At 45.0% G+C, this 26991-nt stretch overlaps 2 protein-coding genes across 2 annotated transcripts; both read left to right on the top strand.

Moving 5' to 3' along the window:
* The first annotated feature begins 1536 nt into the window (after nt 1-1536).
* LOC147966345 (uncharacterized) lies at nt 1537-2538 on the top strand. Its single transcript, XM_087528823.1, has one exon. The coding sequence runs from the start codon at nt 1710-1712 to the stop codon at nt 2433-2435; it is 726 nt and encodes a 241-aa protein (XP_087384949.1). The 5' UTR covers nt 1537-1709; the 3' UTR covers nt 2436-2538.
* Nucleotides 2539-24216: 21678 nt separating this feature from the next.
* Nucleotides 24217-26456, top strand: LOC147966344 (uncharacterized). Its single transcript, XM_087530796.1, has 3 exons — nt 24217-24724; nt 25657-25801; nt 26453-26456. The coding sequence occupies exons 1-3, from the start codon at nt 24217-24219 to the stop codon at nt 26454-26456; spliced, it is 657 nt and encodes a 218-aa protein (XP_087386922.1).
* The last annotated feature ends 535 nt before the right edge of the window (nt 26457-26991 follow it).

Raw genomic sequence — 26991 nt, 5'->3', positions numbered from 1 at the left:
ATGTTGGATCTTGTGGAGGAATACGTGTGGAAAATGGATCGCTAGTTGAGCTGCCATATCCAAACATCTGTCCTAGCATTAGCCAATGTACGTGGCCGAACGAGGCGGCGGCCCAACTATGTAGGCGTGAGTTTACGAAAAAAACAAACCAACTAACTACCACCTGTGGAGTAGTAGAGCTAGCTAGTTAGAGTGCGGCGTTTCGGTGCCCAGCCTCATCTGCACTCAGTTAAAAAATAAATCAAAACAAATACTAAAAGAATTCAAACAATTCTAATTTTTTTGGGTGATAGATAATTATATGCATAAGGTTCGCTCCAATTTTTAGATCATTTGGTCATCTGAGAAGCTCTCAGCAAAAAAGACAAATCGGACTAGAACATTGCATGAACAGTAAACATTTTTACAGATCCTAAATTTATCTTTTTTGCCGAGAGCTTCTTAGATGTCCAAATGATTTGAAAATTGGGGCGAACCTCACGCATCAAATTATCTATCACACACAAAAAATTTGAATTTTTTTGAATTTTTTTAGTATTTATTTTGATTTTTTTTCTCAGTGAAGGTGCAGCTGAGCCTGCGCTTAGAAGTGGATTACCAATTATCTTAGTAATAGTTGGTACAAATGGACGCCTGAATTTGAGAACTGGCTGTAGCCTAATGGCAGAGGGTGCACACTGCGGCCAGAGTTTGAATCCCGTCAGGAGCGAATTTTTGATTCCTCACTCGTGTGGGATTCTTCTATAAAAATATGTCCTGGGTGCTAGTGTCCATGAATCTCATTTTTATATACCTTGAATTTTGGCCTAGCATACGTTACATGGCAGCAAAACGATGGAGAAAGAGTTAAATTATGATGAACATAAAGATCTCAGGGACAGGTAAGTGCAGTTAGCTAGCTCACGCTTCATCCTTCCTAGGGTTTTTAAATTCATTACAAGAAGAACGTGAAGGATGTACTAATTCATAAACAAATGCTAAGAAGAGAGAAAAGAAAAAGGGCTTTCGGGTGGAAGGCAACGTGACATACCCTTTACAGGCAGGTACGGTTGTTACTCGCAGGAAGCAACGTGAAGAAGCACCGGCGGCGGTCGGCGGTTCGGTTTACCCATGCATGCAGAAGCACGCTACTCACCGTGTGTGATGACAAAACGTGCAAGAGAGACTCGCCAACGCACAGACAAAGTAACCACGGCATACGAAGAAAAAAGAACAAAGTGACTGCACCATCCGACCTGATGACCGGCACGCGAGGGAAAGCATATGCATGCACCGAGCTTCAGAGCATCTCCAGCCGTCCCTCCGAGACGCCCTCCACGGCCGTTTTTTGGAGGCCGACAGTAAAATATCCTTCCACTTGTGCCCCTAAAGCCTCACTTTTCGCCGAACTTGGACAAAATTGATGTCGGCAGTCCCACCCCAAACCCAGCCCCCTGGAGAGCAGCTGGGCGTGCCGGCGATTCCTTTTTCTTGCGGTTGGCCCACCGTCAGCCTCCCACAACCTCTCTCTCCTCTTTTCATCTGGGCCCCAACCACGTGCCCTCATCGTCTCTCCTTTCTTTTCCTCTCTCCTCCCCCTGCCCCTCTCTCTCGAGCACGAAGGGCGTCGGCGCCGGGCGGAGCAGCGCTGGAGGAGTCCGGCGTCCAGCTCGTACACTCCCTCTCCTCCACGCCCACACCCCCTCTCTCCCCGACCACTTCTACTCTCCATGTACTCGTCGTGCGTGGCATCTTTGGCCGGCGGGGCGGGCGCTGGCCGGAACTGGCGAGGCGGGGCCGTGGCCGAAGCGGGCAAGGCCAGGGCGGAGGTGGAGCGCGCGGCGGCCAGGCAGAGGTGGAGCGCGCGGCGGTCGCGGGCGCGCAAGCAGCAACGCCTGGAGGAGCTCCACGGGACGGTGGCTCGCTTCCGCGCGGAGAAGCGCGAGCTGGCCGCCAAGCAGCACGTCGTGGCGCGGCACGAGCTCGCCGTGCGCCGCCAGAATGCGCGGCTCCGTGAGGCGCGCCGCCTCCTCGCGCTGCAGCGCAGCGGCTCAGCAGCAGCTCCGGTCGCGTCGTCCGCATCCGGGCACTGGCAGCGGTCCGGGAGGAGCCGCTTTCCCGCCGGCGGCAGAGCTGGGGCTGGGAGGAGTCGCTCGTCCACTCCGGTCCCTGCCGGTTCGCCGCGCGCCGCCCCTGCCAGGCTCTCGTCCGCCGCGCGCCGCCCCCGTCCGTCTCTCGTCCGCCGCACGCCGCCCCACCCCGGCTCTCGTCTCCGACGCACACCTCCATCGCCGGGGCGACTCGCCGCCGTGCTCCCGGGGACGCAAGAGTGGAAAAAATTTCACCCCCAAGTCGAAGTTTTCGCCGGCAGCTTCCCAGGAGGTGAAAAAATGTCTTCTGGAGGTGCCAACGGCTGGAGATGCTCTCAGCACTCAGGCTGGGGACAAAAGAACTAGATATTTTCACATTTACTACAAGTTGCGGGTGATTTTAGATTCCGAGATGTGCAACCGCATAATGCCAATCAAGTTGGGAGTAAAACTAAAGTTTGAAGAATTACTCCGAATGAGACCTTAGCATGTGTCAACCGGAGATATTTTGTCAGTTTGGTAGCACGGACCAGTCGAACGGAAGTCCTTCTCGTGATAAAGCGCCGGCACGCACGATGGAAGCATAATCGCCCGAGCTAATCCACACACCAAACCAATCGCCAACGCCAACGCCAAGTATCCGTATACAACGAATCACCACACCTCGAGCATTTTAGCTAGGCCGAATACGGTGGAATTAACGTGGAGCATATGCCATCTCCTCGTCCGATCGGCCGGCCGCGCGGCGGTCCAGCATGATAAGGATGCGAGGTGCTTGTAGCATGCAGGCGTAATATGCTTAGCACATGCTTGTACAACACCAACTCTCTCGCCTAGGTCACGCACACACTCGGACACATCTTGTTTCTTACACTGGACAACGCTGGCCGATCAACTGTATACTACTACCGGGATCGATATTTATCGATCGAATATTAGACAAATGCCGAACGATCTTATAAAAGATAGATTGTATGTGCCATATTACCGGAAGCATCTACTCTGGTCAGCTGTTGTGTTCTTCGTATGGGCCGCCCATCCATGTTCGTGGGTCGTCTGAAATAAGGGTTTCTTGGTCAATGTCATGTTCAAACAAGATCTAGCCTAGCTTTACATGTCCTATCCACTAATTTGTCCTAGCGCATGCATGCATGTGTTGTTATTTGTTAATGATGGCCGGATCGAAACGGGTGAACATGCATGCATGGAAATTGGAACGGGAGGATACACTTTCCTTGGCCGGCCAATTATTCGCACAAAACAAGCAACCAATGTCTGCCGTATCTAATTCAGTTTCGCTAAAGCACATCTTAGATGTGGCATGAGTATCTAATTCTAGTCCACCAAAGGTGAGTTCAAGTTCTTACCCCGCCGGTCGGTGTGCGATGTGCCCAAGTCTAAGCATCCATGTGGAAGTTCCAAAGTCTGGTTCGTGTCATGTGAGCTAGCTAGTCGCCAGTCGGCACGGCACGGCACGTTTAGGTTGGATCTTGTGGCCACGGCTATGTGTGGAAAATAGATGGCTAATTGAGCTGCCATATCCAAACATCTGTCCTAGCATGGTAGTGTACGTGGCCGAACGAGGCGGCGCCACAATAATATACGTAGGCCGGAGTTTATGAAGAAACGAACTACCGCCACCGCTTGTAGAATATCAGAGTTAGCTAGTTATCTACTCCCCGTAAACAAATATAAAAGTGTTTAGATCATTAAATTCTAAAATATAGTGATTTAAAAGCTTTTATATTTCATTACAGACGGAGTAGTAATTAGTTGGTAGAAATGGGAGGCCTAAATTGTCGATATCATACCTTGAATTTTGGCTTAGCATACGTACATGGCAGAAAAAGGATGGAGAAAGAGTTAAATTATGATGACATAAAAGTCTTAGGGACAGATAAGTGCAGTTAGCTAGCTCACGCTTCATCCTTCCTAGGGTTTTTTAATTCATTACAAGAAGAAAGTGAAGGATGTAACTCATGCATGATAAACAAATGCTAAGACGATTAGAAGAAAAAAGAACTTTCGGGTGGAAAGCAACGTGACAGAGCCTTTAGGGGCACGAAGCAACGTGAGGAAGCACCGGTCGGCGGTTGGATTTACCCAAGCATGCAGAAGCAGGCTTAGTTCACACAAAGAGATGCTGCTTGCAGGTGAAGGCGGCCTCCACCTACTCAGCTTGTGATGAAGTAACCACGCACACACAAAGTGAAGTAACCACGGCACATACTACAAAGAAAAATGTCAGAGTGACTGCACCATCCAACCTGATGACCGCCACGCGAGGGAACGCATATGCATGCATCAAGCTAGCACCATCCCAGTCTGCGGACAAGAGCATGCACTATAGTTACGTCGCGGCACTGTTGATTTACCCAGCATGCACGCACGGTTGAGCTGATCTGATCTAATCTGAACCCGGTCAGTTTACATCCCTGATCCATCCATCCATCCATCCATGCTGACCGCGACGGGACGCCTACCTACGACATCCGACCGACCCGTTCTCCTGGGCGACGTGGACAAGGCACGGCGGGGCGCCTGGCCCATCTCCCGGACGGAGCCGCAGCACTGGCCACCCCTCGGGAAACGTCTCGGACTCTTGGATGCAACTGACGACGCACCCACACTGCTGACCGATGAAGCACGGAGAATGTGGAACACGGCACCATGCTATAGATATAGATGGATCGATAGAGGGATAGAGTTTTGGTGGTGGCTAGCGTATGTCCTGTCCCGGCCTGCCGGGCTTGGCTACCTTTCTTTGACCTCGACCAGTTTCTGCATGGAAGATTCGTGTAAAGCACCTGCCATAGGGCCGCCGGGTGCAGTGGAAGAAGTTGGTCATCTCTCGGTCTCCGGATTTTTCTTCCATCTCTCCAGGTTGCACCTGGGACAGCTCCATCCGGCTTCACAGAAAATGGAGATCACTATCTTTTTAGGTTGATGATATATACTCGGGTCGTGATCGAGAGTGTGTTCATCACACATAGAGGCCACGTGTAATGCTCTGGGCCTGAATTTGCCGCCCAAAATATCTCTGAGTTCGTCGAAAATTTGCGAAAACTTGATTTGACATGAATGTATTCAAAGGGGTAGGGATAGGAACAACGATGGATGCCGGTCGTATGGTGATCCAAGCCTCAAAATGCGTCCAAGATTTCAAAAACTTGCTTCTAACCACGCCGACCACTGACCTCTTTATCCGGACCATGTGCATCTCTTCAGGATTGCGGCGGTTTCTCATTTATTTATTTTTTGAGGGGTACATGCAACTTTATTGAAACTTAAGAAATGTTTGGGACCTCGTCCGCTACAACATGATCTCCGCGAGTTGGGGGTTTGCAGCATCCGGGAAGAAGATCGATGTCCCTCCTCTATAAACACCCTGGTGATTCCTAAGGATCACGCCACCCCCCTCCCCCCCCCCCCCCCCCCCCCCCCCCCCCCATCCTGGTCTTGGATGTCGCTCCATCCGCATTGGCCTTGACCCAACCCAGCTCAGGTGGCTTCCACCTCTTTGCTCGCCTCGGTTCTTTGGTCATCGGCTCCTTCGAGTTCATCGATCGCCATTCGTGAATGTGGTCATGCACTCTCTCCGCCAGTTCCCGAGCATCCTGGGTCCTCTTGCCATCCCTGGTTTCATTTCTCGCACACCACAGGCCATATAGTGCATGGATCATCGTTTCCCGCTCCTCAGCGCCGGCCTCAGTGAACCACGCCTTGAGCCAGGCTACAAGGCCCTGCAGCGATCCATCCATTGCTGGCGGGAGCACTACTGGTTCCCCCTTATCTTCACACAAGTATTTCCAGAACATCACAGAGTGGGGGCACGCCCAGAAGCGATGGTAGGTCGTTTCGTCTCGTCCGCATGCACAGCAAAACACCCCAGGCTTGATCCGGTGATGATGCAGCTCCGATCCGACAGCAAGCCCATTCTTTGACAAGCGCCATGCATGAATCTTTGCCTTACCAGGTGCGTTAGTATCACAGAGTGCAAGCCACACCTTATGCTCTCTGCTAGGCTTCGACGAGCCCGGCTGTCCGGTTCTCGCGCCCTTCAAGTTCATACACAGATGATAAGCAGATTTGACAGTGAACTCTTCCCATTTATTGCGTGTAGTATAGCTATCTCTTCATTTGTATTCAGAAACTTGTACTCATCCTCCATCTCCATGTTCTGGTACAAGTTCCTCTAAGTATGACATTTATTGCTTATAGTTTCAGGTACCAAGTTTGGTCCCGGTCCATGGCAGCTATCACACGATGCGCCCTACATGGACGAACGTCATCTCTATAGGCATTTGTTAATTGAAGTTTACTAGCAACACTTTTCACAACCATATTTTCGAACTAAGTTGTTTTTTGGCTACACAATTGCTCGTTTTATGCTCATAGTAATGCTAAAAGCAAGTCACACATAGGCATCATAGCCAACCCCCCTTTTTTATTAAGATTTGTTATTGACGTCATAATAACCAGTTTGGCCTCTGCTGATACAAACCTTGTTTTCAGGTCCATTTTCTTGTTGGTTCTCGTTGCAAAGTTGATTACACCATCACATGCAATGACACGCATGTGCACAGTGTTAGCAAACCAATTTTTTTATAGTACTTAATTTGTTTACCATGAACTCCAAAAAAACACAATTGGATGACATAAATACATTTTTCTACATAAGACTTACCTTCAAAGCATGGCAGCACAATATTCCAGAGTGAGGGTAGAAGCCACACTCGCATACAAATTCTTGTAGAGCCTCATCGACCTCTACCACGAATGCAGCCGTGCACCATGTTTCCCTAGTAACCGCATGTGCATGTTTAACTATGCATTTCTTTCGATGCACCTGCTCCTCGGTAACGTAAGACCCCGCTTTAATTGTATAACTACTCTCCAATTTCACAAACATTGTATGTGTGTATATCTTGCTAGCATGTCTTTCAATTGGCCAATTACCTTTACCTTTTAGTACCACTCCAGCTTGTGTTCGCGAAACACCACAACGAAATTATATTAGGATATTACTATAAAACCATTATTTAAAAACATCTATATTACGCAAAGACATCTAAGCACTTACTATATATGGATGTTTGTTTTCTTGGTAGCTCTCATCTGAATCCCAGTTAAAAAGTATATTCTTGAATTGTTTGAGAAACAAATGCATTTGACACCCAGGAGAGACATAGCATTTCAACATGTGGTTAGCGCTCTCGCTACGTTGAGTGCTTGTCATCTTTGCACAGAAAACTCCCATAAAATAAGGTCGTGCCCATTTACGACGAACCTCAAAGATCGGTGTGAAGAACGGATGTTTTTTAAAATTATATTTCATCAGAATCGCGTCCCAACCACTCTCAAACTCCTCCACAGTCAAGACATGGTGAACCAGCAGTTGGAAGTATTTTCTGAATTCCGTCTTCTTCCCATAGAGTGCAACAAGGCACTCCTTAGCCTTTTTCAAAACATGCCATTTGCACCATCTATGTGCCCTGTCCGGTACTTTGTCTATAATAGCCAACTCCATTGCTCTAGCCTGGTCTAAAGAAAATTGAACAAACTAACTAGCTTCGTAAACATCTTGGTTTAATATACATGTAAATAAAAAAATTGTCGGTGGCTTCATATTACCTGTTAGTATGGTCAAAGGTGCCTTGCCACCTACCATTCAGACAAACTCTTTGAACACCCATTTGAAACTATCGACTGTTTCATCACGCATTAACACAACACCGAAAATGATGCGTTGGAAGTGGTTATTAACACCGACGAATAGACCAAAAGGCATGTCATACAGATTTGTTATGTATGTTGTATCAAAAGTTATAGCATCACCAAAATATCTGCATTGATCTATGCCCCGTCCTGTCACCCACATCAATGTCTTCACCCTTGCCTCCTCATCAACTTGTACACTGTATGTCAAATCTGGATCATTTGCCTTCAGATCTTGCAAAAGCAGGACCGTTTTAGCTGCATCATTGTCAGATTAATCTTTGCTTAGTTTGCCACACAAAGTCCTAAGTGATCTTTTGGTGAAAGGTACATTTCCCGTTGTGCCAAAAAAACTTCAACTATGGTGTACACTTTCCTTAGGCTAACATTGTTCTCTCTTAGCTATTTTACCAAATCCTTAATGTGGACATCGATGTACCTGTGTGATTTCCAATGTAGTTTCTCTCCACAATTAAGTGACAAGGCATATTTGTGCTCACTCCTATGCTCACCGATGTACCATCTGAAGGAAATATGCCCTAGAGGCAATAATAAAGTTGTTATTTATATTTCTTTATATCATTATAAATGTTTAATATTCATGCTAGAATTGTATTAACTGGAAACTTGATACATGTGTGGATACATAGACAAAACACCGTGTCCCTAGTAAACCTCTACTAGACTAGCTCGTTAATCAAAGATGATTAAGTTTCCTAACCATAGACATGTGTTGTCATTTGATGAACGGGATCACATCATTTGGAGAATGATGTGATGGACAAGACCCATCTGTTAGCTTATCATAATGATCATTAAGTTTTATTGCTATTGCTTTCTTCATGACATACACATATTCCTTTGAGTATGAGATTATGCAACTCCTGTATACCGGAGGAATACCTTGTGTGCTATCAAATGTCACAACGTAACTGGGTGATTATAAAGATGCTCTACAGGTATCTCCGAATGTGTTTGTTGGGTTGGCATAGATCGAGATTAGGATTTGTCACTCCGAGTATCGGAGAGGTATCTCTAGGCCCTCTCGGTAATGCACATCATAATAAGCCTTGCAAGCAATGTGACTAATGAGTTAGTTGCGGGATGATGCATTACAGAACGAGTAAAGAGACTTGCCGGTAACAAGATTGAACTAGGTATGAAGATACCGACGATCGAATCTTGGGCAAGTAACATACTGATGACAAAGGGAATAACGTATGTTGTCATTACGGTTTGACCGATAAAGATCTTCGTAGAATATGTAGGAACCAATATGAGCATCCAGGTTCCGTTGTTGGTTATTGACCGAAGAGGTGTCTCGGTCATGTCTACATAGTTCTCGAACCCGTCGGGTCCGCGCGCTTAACGTTCGATGACAATTTTGTATTATATGAGTTATGTGATTTGGTGACCAAATGTTGTTCGGAGTCCCGGATGAGATCACGGACATGACGAGGAGTCTTGAAATGGCCGAGAGGTAAATATTCATATATAGGACGATAATATTTGGACACCGAAAGTGTTCCGGGGGTACCGAGTACATATGGGGTCACCGGAAGGGGTTCCGGGCAACCCCCAGCAAGCTATATGGGCCTAATGGGCCAAGAAGGGAAACACACCAGCTACAAAGGGGCTGGTGCGCCCCCCTATATGGGCTGGCCAAATTGGAGAAAGAAATGGGAAGAAGGAAAGGAAAAAGGAAATAGGATTCCCCCTTCCCCCTCTTCCCTTCCTACCCCGAATAGGAATAGGAAAGGGGGGAGGCCGAATTGGGAGGACCCCAAGTAGGATTCCTCCTACTTGGGGTGCCCCCTTGGCTGCCTCTCCTCCCGTCCAACCTATATATATGTGGGGGGGGGGCACCGCTAGAACACACAACACACATTGTTAGTCGTGTGTGGCACCCCCTCCATAGTTTACGCCTCCGGTCATATTTACGTAGTGCTTAGGCGAAGCTCTGTGCGGATCACTTCACCATCATCGTCACCACGCCGTTGTGCTGACGGAACTCCCCCTCGACACTTTGATAGATCAAGAGTTCGAGGGACGTCATCGAGCTAAACGTGTGCATAACTCGGAGGTGCCGTACGTTCAGTGCTTGATCGATCTATGAGAAGAAGTTCGACTACATCAATCGCATTGTCAAACGCTTCCGCTTTCGGTCGACGTGGGTACGTGGACACACTCTCCCCCTCTCGTTGCTATGCATCTCCTAGATAGATCTTGCGTGATCGTATGAATTTTTTTGAAATTGCATTCTACGTTCCCCAACAGTGGCATCCGAGCCAGGTCTATGCGTAGATGATATGCACGAGTAGAACACAAAGAGTTGTGGGCGATCATAGTCATACTATTTACCACCAACGTCTTATTTTGATTCAGCGATATTGTTGGATGAAGCGGCCCAGACCAACCTTACATGACCACGTTCATGAGACCGGCTCCACCGACAGACATGCAACTTGTTTTGCATAAAGGTGGCTGGCGGGTGTCTGTTTCTCCAACTTTAGTTGAATCAAATTTGACTACGGCCAATCCTTGCTGAAGGTTAAAATAGCAAACTTGATGAAAAATCGTTGTGGTTTTGATGCGTAGGTAAGAATGGTTCTTACTAGAAGCCCGTAGCATCCACGTAAAACTTGCAACAAGAAAGTAGAGGACGTCTAACTTGTTTTTGCGGGGCATATTTGAAGGAAATATGCCCTAGAGGCAATAATAAAGTTATTATTTATTTCATTATTTCATGATAAATGTTTATTATTCATACTAGAATTGTATTAACCGGAAACATAATACATGTGTGAATACATAGACAAACAGAGTGTCACTAGTATGCCTCTACTTGACTAGCTCGTTAATCAAAGATGGTTATGTTTCCTAACCATAGACATGAGTTTTCATTTCATAAACGGGATCACATCATTAGGAGAATGATGTGATTGACTTGACCCATTCCGTTAGCTTAGCACTTGATCGTTTTAGTTTACTGCTATTGCTTTCTTCATGACTTATACATGTTCCTATGACTATGAGATTATGCAACTCCCGATTACCGGAGGAACACTTTGTGTGCTACCAAACGTCACTACGTAACTGGGTGATTATAAAGGTGCTCTACAGGTGTCTCCGATGGTACTTGTTGAGTTGGCATAGATCGAGATTAGGATTTGTCACTCCGATTGTCGGAGAGGTATCTCTGGGCCCTCTCGGTAATGCACATCACTATAAGCCTTGCAAGCAATGCAACTAATAAGTTAGTTGCGGGATGATGCATTACGGAACGAGTAAAGAGACTTGCCGGTAACGAGATTGAGCTAGGTATTGAGATACCGACGATCGAATCTCGGGCAATTAACGTACTGATGACAAAGGGAACAATGTATGTTGTTATGCGGTTTGACCAATAAAGATCTTCGTATAATATGTAGGAGCCAATATGAACATCTAGGTTCAGGTATTGGTTATTGACCGGAGACGTGTCTCGGTCATGTCTACATAGTTCTCGAACCCGTAGGGTCCGCACGCTTAACGTTCGATGACGATCGGTATTATGAGTTTATGTGATTTGATGTACCGAAGGTAGTTCGGAGTCCCGGATGAGATCGGGGACATGACGAGGAGTCTCGAAATGGTCTAGACGTAAATATCGATATATTGGACGACTATATTCGGACATCGGAAAGGTTCCGAGTGATTGGGGTATTTTTCGGAGTACCGGGGAGTTACGGGAATACGGGGAAGAAGTATTGGGCCTCATGGGCCAAGTGGTGGAAGAGAGGAGGCAGGGCGCGCGGCCCCCCTAGCCCAAACCGAATTGGACTAGGGGGCCGGCCCCCCTTTCCTCCTTTCCTCCCTCTACTTCCTTCTCCCTCTCCTCCTTCCTTTCCCCTCCTAGTAGGTGTAGGAAAGGGGAGTCCTACTCCTACTAGGAGGAGGACTCCTCCTAGGAGTAGGACTCCTCCTCCTGGTGCGCCCTGCAAGGCCGGCCGGCCTCTCCCCTTTCTCCTTTATATACGGGGGCAGGGGGGCCCTAGAACACACAAGTTGATTGTTCCAAGTCATGTGCGGTGCCCCCCCTCCACCATAATCCACCTCGATCATATCGTAGCGGTGTTTAGGCGAAGCCCTGCGTCGGTAGCAACATCATCACCGTCATCACGCCATCGTGCTGAAGGAACTCTCCCGTGAAGCTCTACTGGATCGGAGTTCGTGGGACGTCATCGAGCTGAACCTGTGCTGAACTTGGAGGTGCCGTGCGTTCGGTACTTGGATCGGTCGGATCGTGAAGACGTTCGACTACATCAACCGCGTTCTCATAACGCTTCCGCTTACGTTCTACAAGGGTACGTGGACGATACTATCCCCTATCGTTGCTATGCATCACCATGATCTTGCGTGTGCGTAGGAAAATTTTGAAATTACTGCGTTCCCCTACAGTGGTATCCGAGCCAGGTTAATGCGTAGATATTATATGCACGAGTAGAACACAAGTGAGTTGTGGGTGATACAAGTCATACTACTTACCAGCATGTCATACTTTGATTCGGCGGTATTGTTGGATGAAGCGGTCCGGACCGACATTCGCGTACGCTTACGCGAGACTGGTCGTACCGACATGCTTTGCACATAGGTGGCTGGCGGGTGTCAGTTTCTCCAACTTTAGTTGAACCGAGTGTGACTACGTCCGGTCCTTGTTGAAGGTTAAAACAGCACTAACTTGACGAAATATCGTTGTGGTTTTGATGCGTAGGTAAGAACGGTTCTTGCTCAGCCATAGCACCCACGTAAAAGTTGCAACAACAAAGTACATGACGCCTAACTTGTTTTTGCAGGGCATGTTGTGATGTGATATGGTCAAGGCATGATGCTATATTTTATTGTATGAGATGATCATGTTTTGTAATGGAGTTACGGCAACTGGCAGGAGCCATATGGTTGTCGCTTTATTGTATGCAATGCAATCGCCCTGTAATTGCTTTACTTTATCACTAAACGGTAGCGATAGTCATAGAAGTAATATTTGGCGAGACGACAATGATGCTACGATGGAGATCAAGGTGTCGTGCCGGTGACGATGATGATCCTGACGGTGCTTTGGAGATGGAGATCAAAGGCACAAGATGATGATGACCATATCATATCACTTATATTGATTGCATGTGATGTTTATCCTTTATGCATCTTATTCTGCTTGATTTACGGTAGCATTATAAGATGATCTCTCACTAAATTTCAAGGTACAAGTGTTCTCCCTGAGTATGCACCGTTGCCAAAGTTCATCGTGCCGAGACACCACGTGATGATCGGGTGTGATAAGCTCTACGTTCACATACAACGGGTGCAAGCCAGTTTTGCACGCACATAAATACTCGGGTTAAACTTGACGAGCCTAGCATATGCAGATATGACCTTGGAACACTAAGACCGAAAGGTCAAGCGTGAATCGTATAGTAGATATGATCAACATAGTGATGTTCACCATTGAAAACTACTCCATTCCACGTGATGATCGGTCATGGTTTAGTTGATTTGGATCATGTGATCACTTAGACGATTAGAGGGATGTCTATCTAAGTGGGAGTTCTTAAATATGATTAATTGAACTTTAATTTATCATGAACTTAGTACTTGATAGTATTTTGCTTGTCTATGTTGTTGTAGATAGATGGCCGTGTTGTTGTTCTGTTGAATTTTAATGCGTTCTTTGAGAAAGCAAAGTTGAAAGATGATGGTAGTAATTACACGGACCGGGTCCCTAACTTGAGGATTATCCTCATTGTTGCACACAAGTATTACGTCCTGGAAGCACCGCTAGGTGCCAAACCCGCTGCGGGAGAAACGCCGGATATTATGAACATCTGGCAGAGCAAAGCTGATGACTACTCGATAGTTCAGTGTGCCATGCTTTACGGCTTAGAACCGGGACTTCAACGATGTTGTGAACGTCATGGAGCATATGAGATGTTCCAGGAGTTGAAGTTAATATTTCAAGCAAATGCCCGGATTGAGAGATATGAAGTCTCCAATAAGTTCTACAGCTGCAAGATGGAGGAGAATAGTTCTGTCAGTGAACATATACTCAGAATGTCTGGGTACCATAACCACTTGACTCAACTGGGAGTTAACCTTCCTGTTGATAGTGTCATTGACAGAGTTGTTCAATCACAGCCACCAAGCTACAAGAGCTTCGTGATGAACTATAATATGCAAGGGATGGATAAGACGATTCTCGAGCTCTTCACAATGCTAAAAGCTACAGAGGTAGAAATCAAGAAGGAACATCAAGGGTTGATGGTCAACAAGACCACCAGTTTCAAGAAAAAAGGGTAAAGGGAAGAAGAAAGGGAACTTCAGAGTGAAACATTTGAAAAGTTCAATGAATTTCAGAGTGAAGTGGAAAATCATCGTAACAAGAAAATAAAGTTTCTACGAACTGATCGTGGAGGAGAATATTTGAGTTACGAGTTTGGTCTTCATTTGAAACAATGCGGAATAGTTTCGCAACTCACGCCACCCGGAACACCACAACGCAATGGTGTGTCTGAACGTCATAATCGTACTTTACTAGACATGGTGTGATCTATGATGTCTCTTACTGATTTACCGCTATTGTTTTGGGGTTATGCTTTAGAGACAGCTGCATTCACGTTAAATATGGCACCATCTAAATCCGTTGAGACGACGCCTTATGAACTATGGTTTGGCAAGAAACCAAAGTTGTCGTTTCTTAAAGTTTGGGGCTACGATGCTTATGTGAAAAAGCTTCAACCTGATAAGCTCGAACCTAAATCGGAGAAATGTGTCTTCATAGGATACCCAAAGGAGACTGTTGGGTACACCTTCTATCACAGATCCGAAGGTAAGACATTTGTTGCTAAGAATGGATCCTTTCTAGAGAGGGAGTTTCTCTCAAAAGAAGTGAATGGGAGGAAAGTAGAACTTGATGAGGTAAATGTACCTGCTCCCTTATTGGAAAGTAGTTCATCAGAGAAACCGGTTCCTGTGACACCTACACCAATTAGTGAGGAAGCCAATGATGATGATCATGAAACTTCAGATCAAGTTACTACCGAACCTCATAGGTCAACCAGAGTAACATCTGCACCAGAGTGGTATGGTAATCCTGTTCTGGAGGTCATGTTACTTGACCATGACGAACCTACGAACTATGAGGAAGCGATGATGAGCCCAGATTTCGCAAAATGGCTTGAGGCCATGAAATCTGAGATGGGATCCATGTATGAGAACAAAGTGTGGACTTTGGTTGACTTGCCCGATGATCGGCAAACCATCGAGAATAAATGGATCTTTAAGAAGAAGACTGACGCTGACGGTAATGTTACTGTCTACAAAGCTCGACTTGTTGCGAAAGGTTTTCGACAAGTACAAGGAGTTGACTATGATGAGACCTTCTCACCCATAGCGATGCTTAAGTCCGTCCGAATCATGTTAGCAATTGCCGCATTTTATGATTATGAAATTTGGCAAATGGATGTAAAGACTGCATTCCTGAATGGATTTCTGGAAGAAGAGTTGTATATGATGCAACCTGAACGTTTTATCGATCTAAAGGGTGCTAACAAAGTGTGCAAGCTCCAGCGATCCATTTATGGATTGGTGCAAGCCTCTCGGAGGTGGAATAAATGTTTTGATAGTGTGATCAAAGCATATGGTTTTATACAAACTTTTGGAGAAGCCTGTATTTACAAGAAAGTGAGTGTGAGCTCTGTAGCATTTCTAATATTATATGTGGATGACATATTGTATATTGGAAACGATATAGAATTTCTGGATAGCATAAAAGGATACTTGAATAAGAGTTTTTCAATGAAAGACCTCGGTGAAGCTGCTTATATATTGGGCATCAAGATCTATAGAGATAGATCAAGACGCTTAATTGGACTTTCACAAAGCACATACCTTGATAAAGTTTTTAAGAAGTTCAAAATGGATCAAGCTAAGAAAGGGTTCTTGCCTGTGTTACAAGGTGTGAAGTTGAGTAAGACTCAATGCCTGACCACTGCAAAAGATAGAGAGAAAATGAAAAGGTGTTCCCTATGCTTCAGCCATAGGCTCTATCATGTATGCAATGATGTGTACCAGACCTGATGTGTGCCTTGCTATTAGTTTAGCAGGGAGGTACCAAAGTAATCCAGGAGTGGATCACTGGACAGTGGTCAAGAACATCCTGAAATACCTGAAAAGGACTAAGGATATGTTTCTCGTTTATGGAGGTGACAAAGAGCTCGTCGTAAATGGTTACGTTGATGCAAGATTTGACACTGATCCGGACGATTCTAAATCGCAAACCGGATATGTGTTTATATTGAACGGTGGAGCTATCAGTTGGAGCAGTTCTAAACAAAGCGTCGTGGCGGGATCTACGTGTGAAGCGGAGTACATAGCTGCTTCGGAAGCAGCAAATGAAGGAGTCTGGATGAAGGAGTTCATATCCTATCTAGGTGTCATACCTAGTGCATCGGGTCCAATGAAAATCTTTTCTGACAATACTGGTGCAATTGCTCTGGCAAAGGAATCCATATTTCACAAGAGAACCGAACACATCAAGAGACGCTTCAATTCCATCCGCGATCAAGTCCAGGTGGGAGACATAGAGATTTGCAAGATACATACGGATCTGAATGTTGCAGACCCGTTGACTAAGCCTCTCTCACGAGCAAAACGTGATCAGCACCAAGCCTCCATGGGTGTTAGAATCATTACTGTGTAATCTAGATTATTGACTCTAGTGCAAGTGGGAGACTGAAGGAAAATATGCCCTAGAGGCAATAATAAAGTTATTATTTATTTCCTTATTTCATGATAAATGTTTATTATTAATGCTAGAATTGTATTAACCGGAAACATAATACATGCGTGAATACATAGACAAACAGAGTCTTACTAGTATGCCTCTACTTGACTAGCTCGTTAAACAAAGATGGTTATGTTTCCTAACCATAGACATGCGTTGTCATTTGATAAACGGGATCACATCATTAGGAGTATGATGTGATTGACTTGACCCATTCCGTTAGCTTAGCACTTGATTGTTTTAGTTTACTGCTGTTGCTTTCTTCATTACTTATACATGTTCCTATGACTATGAGATTATGCAACTCCCGATTACCGGAGGAACACTTTTTGTGCTACCAAACGTCACAACGTAACTCGGTGATTATAAAGGTGCTCTACAGGTGTCTCCGATGGTACTTGTTGAGTTGGCATAGATCGAGATTAGGATTTGTCACTCCGATTGTCGGAGAGGTATCTCTGGGCCCTCTCGGTAATGCACATCACTATGCCTTGCAAGCAATGCAACTAATGAGTTAGTTGCGAGATGATGCATTACGGAACGAGTAAAGAGACTTGCCGGTAATGAGATTGAGCTAGGTATTGAGATACTGACGATCGAATCTCGGGCAAGTAACGTACCGATGACAAAGTGAACAACTTATGTTGTTATGCGGTTTGACCGATAAAGATCTTCGTATAATATGTAGGAGCCAATATGAACATCCAGGTTCAGGTATTGGTTATTGACCGGAGACGTGTCTCGGTCATGTCTACATAGTTGTCGAACCCGTAGGGTCCACACGCTTAACGTTCGGTGATGATCGGTATTATGAGTTTATGTGATTTGATGTATCGAAGGTAGTTCGGAGTCCTAGATGAGATCGGGGACATGACGAGGAGTCTCGAAGTGGTCGAGACGTAAAGATCGATATATTGGACGACTATATTCGGACATCGGAAAGGTTCCGAGTGATTCGGGTATTTTTCGGAGTACCGGGGAGTTACGGGAATACGGGGAAGAAGTATTGGGCCTCATGGGCCAAGTGGTGGAAGAGAGGAGGCAGGGCGCCCCCCCTAGCCCAAACTGAATTGGACTAGGGGGCCGACCCCCCTTTCCTCCTTTCCTCCCTCTCCTTCCTTCTCCCTCTCCTCCTTCCTTTCCCCCTCCTAGTAGGAGTAGGAAAGGGGAGTCCTACTCCTACTAGGAGGAGGACTCCTCCTCCTGGCGTGCCCTGCAAGGGCCGGACGGCCTCTCCCCTTGCTTCTTTATATACAGGGGCAGGGGGAACCCTAGAACACACAAGTTGATTGTTCCAAGCCGTGTGTGGTGCCCCCTCCACCAGAATCCACCTTGATTATATCGTAGCGGTGCTTAGGCGAAGCCCTGCGTTGGTAGCAACATCATCACCGTCATCACGCTGTCGTGCTGACGGAACTCTCCCGTGAAGCTCTGCTGGATCGGAGTTCGTGGGACGTCATCGAGCTGAACGTGTGCTAAACTCGGAGGTGTCGTGCGTTCGGTACTCGGATCGTGAAGACGTTCGACTACGTCAACCGCGTTCTCATAACGCTTCCGCTTACAGTCTATGAGGGTACGTGGACGATAACCTCCCCTCTCGTTGCTATGCATCACCATGATCTTGCTTGTGCGTAGGAAAATTTTGAAATTACTACGTTCCCCAACAATATTGTGATGTGATATGGTCAAGACATAATGTGATATATTTTGATGTATGAGATGATCATGTTTTGTAGAAGTTATCAGCAACTGGCAGGAGCCTTATGGTTGTTGCTTTATTGTATGAAATGCAATCGCCATGTAATTGCTTTACTTTATCACTATGTGTTAGCGATAGCCATAGAAGCAATAGTTGGCGAGACGACAACGACGCTACGATGGAGATCAAGGTGTGAAGCCGGTGACGATGGAGATCATGACAGTGCTTTGGAGATGGAGATCAAAGGCACAAGATGATGATGACCATATCATGTCACATATTTTGATTGCATCTGATGTTTATCTTTTATGCATCTTATTTTGCTTAGTACGGCGGTAGCATTATAAGATGATCCCTCACTAAATCTCAAGGTATAAGTGTTCTCACTGAGTATGCACCGTTGCGACAGTTCGTCGTGCCGAGACACCACATGATGATCGGGTGCGATAAGCTCTACGTTCACATACAATGGGTGCAAGAAAGTTGTGCACGTGCAGAATACTCGGGTTAAACTTGACGAGCTTAGCATGTACAAACATGGCCTCGGAACACTGAGACCGAAAGGTCGAACTTGAATCATATAGTAGATATGATCAACATAGAGATGTTCACCATTGAAAACTACTCCATCTCACATGATGATCGGACATGGTTTATGATACGTCTCCAACGTATCTATAATTTTTGATTACTCCATGCTATATTATCTACTGTTTTGGATGTTTATGGGCTTTATTATACACTTTTATATCATTTTTGGGACTAACCTATTAACCCAGAGCTGAGTGCCAGTTTCTGTTTTTTCCTTGTTTTAGAGTATCGCAGAAAAGGAAAATCAAACAGAGTACAATTGACCTGAAACTTCACGGAACTTATTTTTGGAAGGAAAGCAACCTGATGGACTTGGAGTGCACGTCAGGAAAGAAACGAGGGAGCCACGAGGTAGGGGGCGCGCCCACCCCCCTAGGGCGCGCCCTCCACCCTCGTGGCCCCCCTGACGTACTTCTTCAGGAGCCTCCATATACCCTAAAACGATCGAGGAGCACAATAGATCGGGAGTTCTGCCGCCAGAAGCCTCCGTAGCCACTGAAAGCCAATCTAGACCCGTTCCGGCACCCTGCCGGAGGGGGCAATCCCTCTCCGGTGGCCATCTTCATCATCCCGGTGCTCTCCATGACGAGGAGGGAGTAGTTCTCCCTCGGGGCTGAGGGTATGTACTAGTAGCTATGTGTTTGATCTCTCTCTCTCTCGTGTTGTTGAGGTGATACGATCTTGATGTATCGCGAGCTTTGCTATTATATTTGGATCCTATGATGTTTCTTCCCCCCTCTACTCTCTTGTAATGAGTTGAGTTTCCCCTTTGAAGTTATCTTATCGGATTGAGTCTTTAAAGATTTGAGAACACTTGATGTATGTCTTGCCGTGCGTATCTGTGGTGACAATGGGATACCACGTGATTCACTTGATGTATGTTCTGGTGATCAACTTGCGGGTTCCGCCCATGAACCTATGCATAGGGGTTGGCACACGTTTTCGTCGTGATTCTCTGGTAGAAACTTTGGGGAACTCTTTGAGGTTCTATGTGTTGGTTGAATAGATGAATCTGAGATTGTGTGATGCATATCGTATAATCATACCGACGGATACTTGAGGTGACATTGGAGTATCTAGGTGACATTAGGGTTTTGGTTGATTTGTGTCTTAAGGTGTTATTCTAGTACGAACTCTAGGGTTGTTTGTGACACTTATAGGAATAGCCCAACGCATTGATTGGAAAGAATAACTTTGAGGTGGTTTCGTACCCTACCATAATCTCTTCGTTTGTTCTCCGCTATTAGTGACTTTGGAGTGACTCTTTGTTGCATGTTGAGGGATAGTTATGTGATCCAATTGTGTTATTATTGTTGAGAGGACTTGCACTAGTGAAAGTATGAATCCTAGGCCTTGTTTCAACACATTGCAATACCGTTTGTGCTCACTTTTATTATTAGTTGCCTTGCTGTTTTTATATTTTCAGATTACAAAAACTACTATCTACCATCCATATACCACTTGTATTACCATCTCTTCGCCGAACTAGTGCACCTATACAATTTACCAATGTATTGGGTGTGTTGGGGACACAAGAGACTCTTTGTTATTTCGTTGTAGGGTTGCTTGAGAGAGACCATCTTCATCCTAAGCCTCCTACGGATTGACAAACCTTAGGTCATCCACTTGAGGGAAATTTGCTACTGTCCTACAAACCTCTACACTTGGAGGCCCAACAACGTCTACAAGAAGAAGGTTGTGTAGTAGACATCAGTTTAGTTGATATGGATCACGTGATCATTTAGATGACTCGTGGGATGTCTATCTAAGTGGGAGTAATTAAGTAAGATGATTAATTGAACTTAATTTATCATGAACTTAGTCCTGATAGTTTTTGCATATCTATGTTGTAAATCAGTAGATCGCGTATAGCTCCACTGTTTTATTTTTTGATATGTTCCTAGAGAAAACTAAGTTGAAAGATGATAGTAGGAATGATGCGGACTGGGTCCATGATCTGAGGATTATCCTCATTGCTGCATAGAAGAATTATGTCCTTGATGCACCGTAGATGACATTCCTAGTGCAGGAGCAGATGAGACGTTATGAACGTTTGGCAAGATCGATATGATGACTACTTGATAGTTTAGTGCGCCATACTTTACGGCTTTGAACCGGGACTTCAAAAACATTTTGAACGGCACGAAGCATATAAGATGTTCCAAGAGCTGAAATTGATATTTCAAACTCATGCCCGTGTTAAGAGGTATGAGACCTCTGACAAGTACTTTGCCAACAAGATGGAGGAGAATAGCTCAAATACTGAGCTTGTGCTTATAATGTCTGGGTACTACAATCGCTTGAATCAAGTGGGAGTTAATCTTCCAGATAAGACAGTGATTGACAAAGTTCTCTAGTCACTATCACCAAGTTACTAGAACTTCGTGATGAACTATAATATGCAAGGGATAACGAAAACGATTCCCAAGCTCTTCGCGATGCTGAAATCGGTGAAGGTAGAAATCAAGAAATAGCATCAAGTTTTGATGGTTAAACAAGAACATTAGTTTCAAGAAAAAGGGCAAGGGAAAGAAAGGGAACTACAAGAAGAATGGGAAGCAAGTTGCCACTCCCGTGAAGAAGCCCAAAGCTAGACCCAAACCTGAAACTGAGTGCTTCTACTGCAAAGGAAATGGTCACTGGAAGTGGAACTGCCCCAAAAAAACTTGGCGGATAAAAAGGATGACAAATTGAACAAAAGTATATTTGATATACATTTTATTGATGTGTTCTTTACTAGTGTTCATAGTAGCCCCTGGGTATTTGATACCGGTTCAGTTGCTAAGATTTGTAACTCGAAACAGGAGTTACAAAATGAACAGATACTAGTTAAGGGCGAGGTGACGATGTGTGTTGGAATTGATTCCAATGTTGATAAGATCACCATCGCACACTCCCACTACCTTCGGGATTGGTGTTGGACCTAAAATAAATGTTATTTAATATTTGTGTTGAGCATGAATATGATTGGATCATGTTTAATTTGTTGCGATACGGTTATTCATTTAAGTCAGAGAATAATTGTTGTTCTGTTTACATGAATGAAACCTTCTATGGTCATACACTCAATATAAATGGTTTATTGAATCTCGATCATAGTGATACACATATTCATAATATTGATGCCAAAAGATGCAAAGTTGATAATGATAGTGCAACACATTTGTGGCATTGCCGTTTAGGTCATATTGGTGTAAAGCGCATGAAGAAACTCCATGTAGATGGACTTTTGGAATCACTTGATTATGAATCATTTAATGCTTGCGAACCATGCCTCATGGGCAAGATGACTAAGACTTCGTTCTCCGAAACAATGGAGCGAGCCACTGACTTATTGGAAATAATACATACCGATGTATGTGGTCCGATGAGTACTGAGGCTCGCGGCGAGTATCGTTATTTTCTGACCTTCATAGATGATTTGAGCAGATATGGATATCTCTACTTAATGAAGCAAAAAAAATTTGAAACATATGAAAAGTTCAGAGAATTTCAGAGTGAAGTGGAGAATGATCGTAATAAGAAAATAAAGTTTCTATGATCTGATCGCGGAGGCGAATATTTGAGTTACGAGTTTGGCCTTCATTTAAAACAATGGATTTTTATTTCTGTGCCCCTGGTTCCTTAATTCTACTCATTCATCCCCACGCTCTTAACTTTTGCTCACTTTTCCCCACTCCCACTCCCTTGCCCGAAACCCTCAGAACTGATCACAGGGGACGTTGTCGTCGGGTTAATGGCTTGACCGTTAACTCTGACGAGTGGGGCCACATAGGGCGGAGTCCACATTTTGACCATTACGTGGTAACCAGTGGGGACGCAAAACTGATACTCACTGTAACCTGAATCAGATCCAATCGCTTCTGCATCACCGTCGTGCCGCCTCTGTCGCCGTCGTGCCGCCTCTGCTGCAGCCGTGCCGCCTTCGCCGTGGTCGTGCCGCCTCTGCCGCCTCTACCCTCCCTTCCCATCTAGGATTAGGAAGCGATGTCAGGGGGCACCCCGTCCGGCCCATCGACCATGGAGATGATTGGGTCAAATCAGAGGCTGATAATTCATGGATTCCACCTCGGTAAGCATCGGTTTCCTCTCAAATTGATTAGGAGATTCGTAAATTAGGCTGTATTTGACCACCGTTGGCGTGAATCAGTGCAATTTATCTAAAAAATCGGCCTAATTGCTCCCTTTATCTTATTGCAATCGAATAGGGTTGATCCTGCACTTGCTTTTCGACTGGCGGTTAGAATGAAAACTAGCAAGATGCGTGGAACTAAACCATGTATGATTTCTAGATTTTTCTATCCTAAAGTGGTAGAAACCAGCGCTTCGTTTAGAGATTTCCACGAGGAACTCTGTTGTGAGTATCCATGGAGCCCTGCCGATGTTGTTGAACTGAGATATTTTGACACTACCGAGCAGAGATTTGTCCCATTAACTTGCGATGAGCATCTGGGATTGCTATTTAGTTTGAATGCTGACAGCCGTCTCGGTAAAATCCATATCGGTGTGCTTCAGGCATGCAAACAACGTATCCCGAAGGGTGTTCAGACATCATCTGTCTCTGCTAATAGCGAGCGTCCTCGCACTCCTTGTAGGTCGAGACCAAGTAAACCTAGTGGTTCTGAAAGCCATAACATGCCTGCTGTCGCTAATTCTGCCACTTCTCCTCTCCCTTCTGCACCTGATGTATAAGTAGATGCAAAGCCTGACGAGGAAGTGCCTCGACATGATGATGGGGATGAGATTCTATTCCCTGAACTGGTAGATAGAGTCAGTCAACAGGCAGTGGGAGATGAATATCCGGAGGAGCCTAGCAGTCATGCTAGATTTGATGACACTGACGATGAAGAGAGGGAGGAGAACATCAACTGCTTAGTTTTACAAGAATATGATGGTGAGGACACGCCAACAATTGAGTTGAACAGGAAGAATCCTGACCTTACTCCAGGAACCGTATTCGAATTGATGGTGGACTGTCGTAATGCAGTGACTACATATTGCATTCTCACTGAAAACTCTTATGAGGTTGATAGGAGTGAGCCAGGAAGATTCACTGTTCATTGCCCTTATGTTAGGTGTAGGTGGAGGTTGCATGCATCCACTATGCGAAAGAGCAAATTGATTCAGGTATTACAACTGAAACTTGTTATCAGATTATTTATCCATTCTATATTCAGATCATGTGTATTGTTTCTTAATTGTATTTGACATCATTTTTCATTTTGTTTCGGATAAAAAGCAACCCACATGGGCACACTTGCCCACCTGGAGGCGGAGGGGGAAGGAAAAATCTAAGCTTGCAAAGACTAGGTGGGTGGCAGATGCAATTGGATTGGGTGAGGGAAACACCAACAATTGGTCCAGCAGCACTCCATGGGAAGCTATTTGAGAAGTACAAGATTAATGTACATTACGTGAGGATTTTCCATGCTAAGGAAAGGGCTCTTGATAGGATTAATGGTCCATGGAATGACAGTTTTCAGTTGCTTTACACCTTCAAAGCTGAAGCGGAGATGGCTAGTCCAGGGAGTGTTGTAGAGATTGACAAGCATACAGTTCAGTGCAAATTAAAAGGGAGGGAACTGGAGAAGGAGTGCTTCAGGAGGGCTTTTGTTTGTTTCAAGGCTTGCTCGCAGGGGTTTCTGAATGGTTGTAGGCCCTATTTGGCTGTCGATGCAACTTCTTTGAATGGAAGATGGAGAGGCCAGCTAGCAGTAGCTTCTGCAGTTGATGAACACAACTGGCTATTCCCAGTTGCATTTGGTGTGTTGGAGGAAGAGTATGAGGAGAATTGGGTCTGGTTTCTGCAGCAGGGGCGCAACATTATAGGTACACCCTCAGGTTTAGTTATACACACAGATACTTGCAAGGGTTTAGAAACTGCGGTAAAAATTGTATTCCCTGGAGTGGAACATAGGGAATGTATGCGACACCTAGCGCAGAATTTTAAAAAGAAATCCAAAGGCAAAGTTTACGATGAGAATCTATGGCCAGCATCATACACATGCAGCTTGAGGAAGCATGAGCACCATTTGAGAGTGTTGTATGCTAATAATCCTTTGGTGAAGGAGTACATGGATGAACATCATGGAAAGTTGTGGTCAAGAAGCAAATTCAATGAAATCTGTAAAGTAGACTATGTGACCAATAACCTCGCTGAGTGTTTCAATGCAAAGTTCAAGTCAGTGAAAGAGCTTTTGTTGTGGCAAGCATTTGATAAGATCGGGCAGATGATCATGGTAAAGATGGCTCTTCGTAAAAGAATTGCAGAAACACAATATGTTGGCCATCTTATGCTCCCATATCTAATTAAGGCATTGCATGCCAAAGCAAGAGGACTAAGGATGAAATGCATTCGACTATCAACATACGAGGCTGAGATGACATACACTAACAATAAAAATAGGGAATGAAGATATCCATTGAACCTTGCAACCAATGAATGCAACTGTAGGCAATGGCAGATCCGCGCGAAGCTGTGCATACATGCCCTACATCTCATGACTGTTATTGGAGGTGAAGATGGTGAAGTTGATCAGTATTGCTCTGAATATTTCTCTGTTGCCAAATTTAGGGCTGCTTATGCTGAAAATGTGCGTGCACTATTGGGAAAAGACCAATGGAACATAGTAGACCCAGGGTTCAAACTCCATTCTCCTCTACTGACTAGACCACCAGGAAGACCAAGGAAAAACAGGATAAGAGCTGGTGAAGACGGTCGTGTAAAAAATAGTGTAAGTACAAAAGGTGTGGTATCCTAGGGCATATTGCTAGGCATTGTACCAATCCAGTTGATGCATCATTTGGAGAAGAGGAACAATGGGCAGCAGCAAATGCAGAGGAGAATGCAGCAGCAGAGGAGAATGCAGCAAGTTTAGAGAATGAAGCAACTAAATTAGCAGCTTGGTATGTGTGCAATCTTTCCATTTTTTGCATTTTTTTTCTCTTTTTTATCGATGGCTAAGCTTATTTATGTTTAACCCAGCTCTAGGACAATTAGAGGCACAAGACATAAAAGACCTAAAGAGGAATAAACTTCGGTTGAACCATCATGTGATGAGGTATTTGAAACGATGGCTTACGAAGGTTTTGAAGCTATAAGAGAGGAGGACGTTATTTTGTCTCAAGTTCCTTTAAAGATTAGTGAGCCCACAGATGACCGTCAACTGGTCATCACTTTCTCGAGCAGTCAAAGCTCAACAAAACCGCCACCACCAAAGTGAAGATCAGAAGCAACAAGACAAATCTTTCAAAAGCACAAAATATCCCACCCAGGGAAACCAGAAGCAAGACGGTTAACCCATCCTGGAACACAAGGAGCCAGGCAAAGATTTAAATTTGAACTTGAATGCAAGTCATAAACTTTGAACTTTAAAGATTTGTAATAAGGATTCTGTCGTCAATTTGAAGTACTGTGAAAACTTGTAAGGTGTAATAATTCTATTTGTAAACTTTGAATTTGAACTACCGAGGCAAACCTTGAATTTGAACCAACACTTGAAGTCCATTCCCCTATGGTGTGAGTTGCACAGTTTGCTGAGCTATTGTAAACGTTAGGTGATCGATCCGATCTCTTTTGCGTGGTAAAACTTGTAGTCATGATAAATGTGCTCCAAATGAGCTCTCAAGCTAGGGTAAAGATCCCCATTCGTAATCAAGTTTTTTGGAACTACTCCAAGTGAGCCAAATATTTTTGTTTTTTTTATTTCTGTACCTCTAGTTCCTTAGCTGTACTCATTCATCCCCACTCTGTTAACTTTTGCTCACTTTTCCCCACTCCCTTGCCTGAAACACTAATAACTGGTTATAACGGACGTTGTCGTCGGGTCAATGCCTTTGATTGTTAACTGACGAGAGGGGCTGCGTATAAGTGGGCGCGTGCAAGACCGCGGTCGTGGGGTAGCACTTGTCCATGGACATGCCCAAAACGTCCCAGGGCAACCACCTCCATCGCCCGACCCATTTTGACGGCGCGGACAAAAAAACTGTGCATGCATATTTAAAATAAAAATAAATCAATTAAACATTAAAGCCGGCCACGAAGGCCGGCGAGAGTCCACGCGTCCACATTAGCATTAAAAGAAATTTAAAACTAC

The sequence above is a fragment of the Triticum urartu genome, chromosome 6A (assembly GCF_056163025.1).
Source record: "Triticum urartu cultivar PI428250 chromosome 6A, HENAU_Tu73, whole genome shotgun sequence".
NCBI classification, from domain to species: Eukaryota; Viridiplantae; Streptophyta; class Magnoliopsida; order Poales; family Poaceae; genus Triticum; species Triticum urartu.
This window is presented reverse-complemented; position numbering and strand designations above follow the sequence as displayed.

What these genes read in the sequence shown, in the direction of transcription:
- LOC147966344 (XM_087530796.1), top strand. Translation starts at nt 24,217, where the DNA reads ATGCAATTGGATTGGGTGAGGGAAACACCAACAATTGGTCCAGCAGCA. An exon ending in GCAGGGGCGCAACATTATAG is followed by an intron (nt 24,725 to 25,656) that starts GTACACCCTCAG and finishes GTGGTATCCTAG; the next exon opens with GGCATATTGCTAGGCATTGT.
- LOC147966345 (XM_087528823.1), top strand. Translation starts at nt 1,710, where the DNA reads ATGTACTCGTCGTGCGTGGCATCTTTGGCCGGCGGGGCGGGCGCTGGC.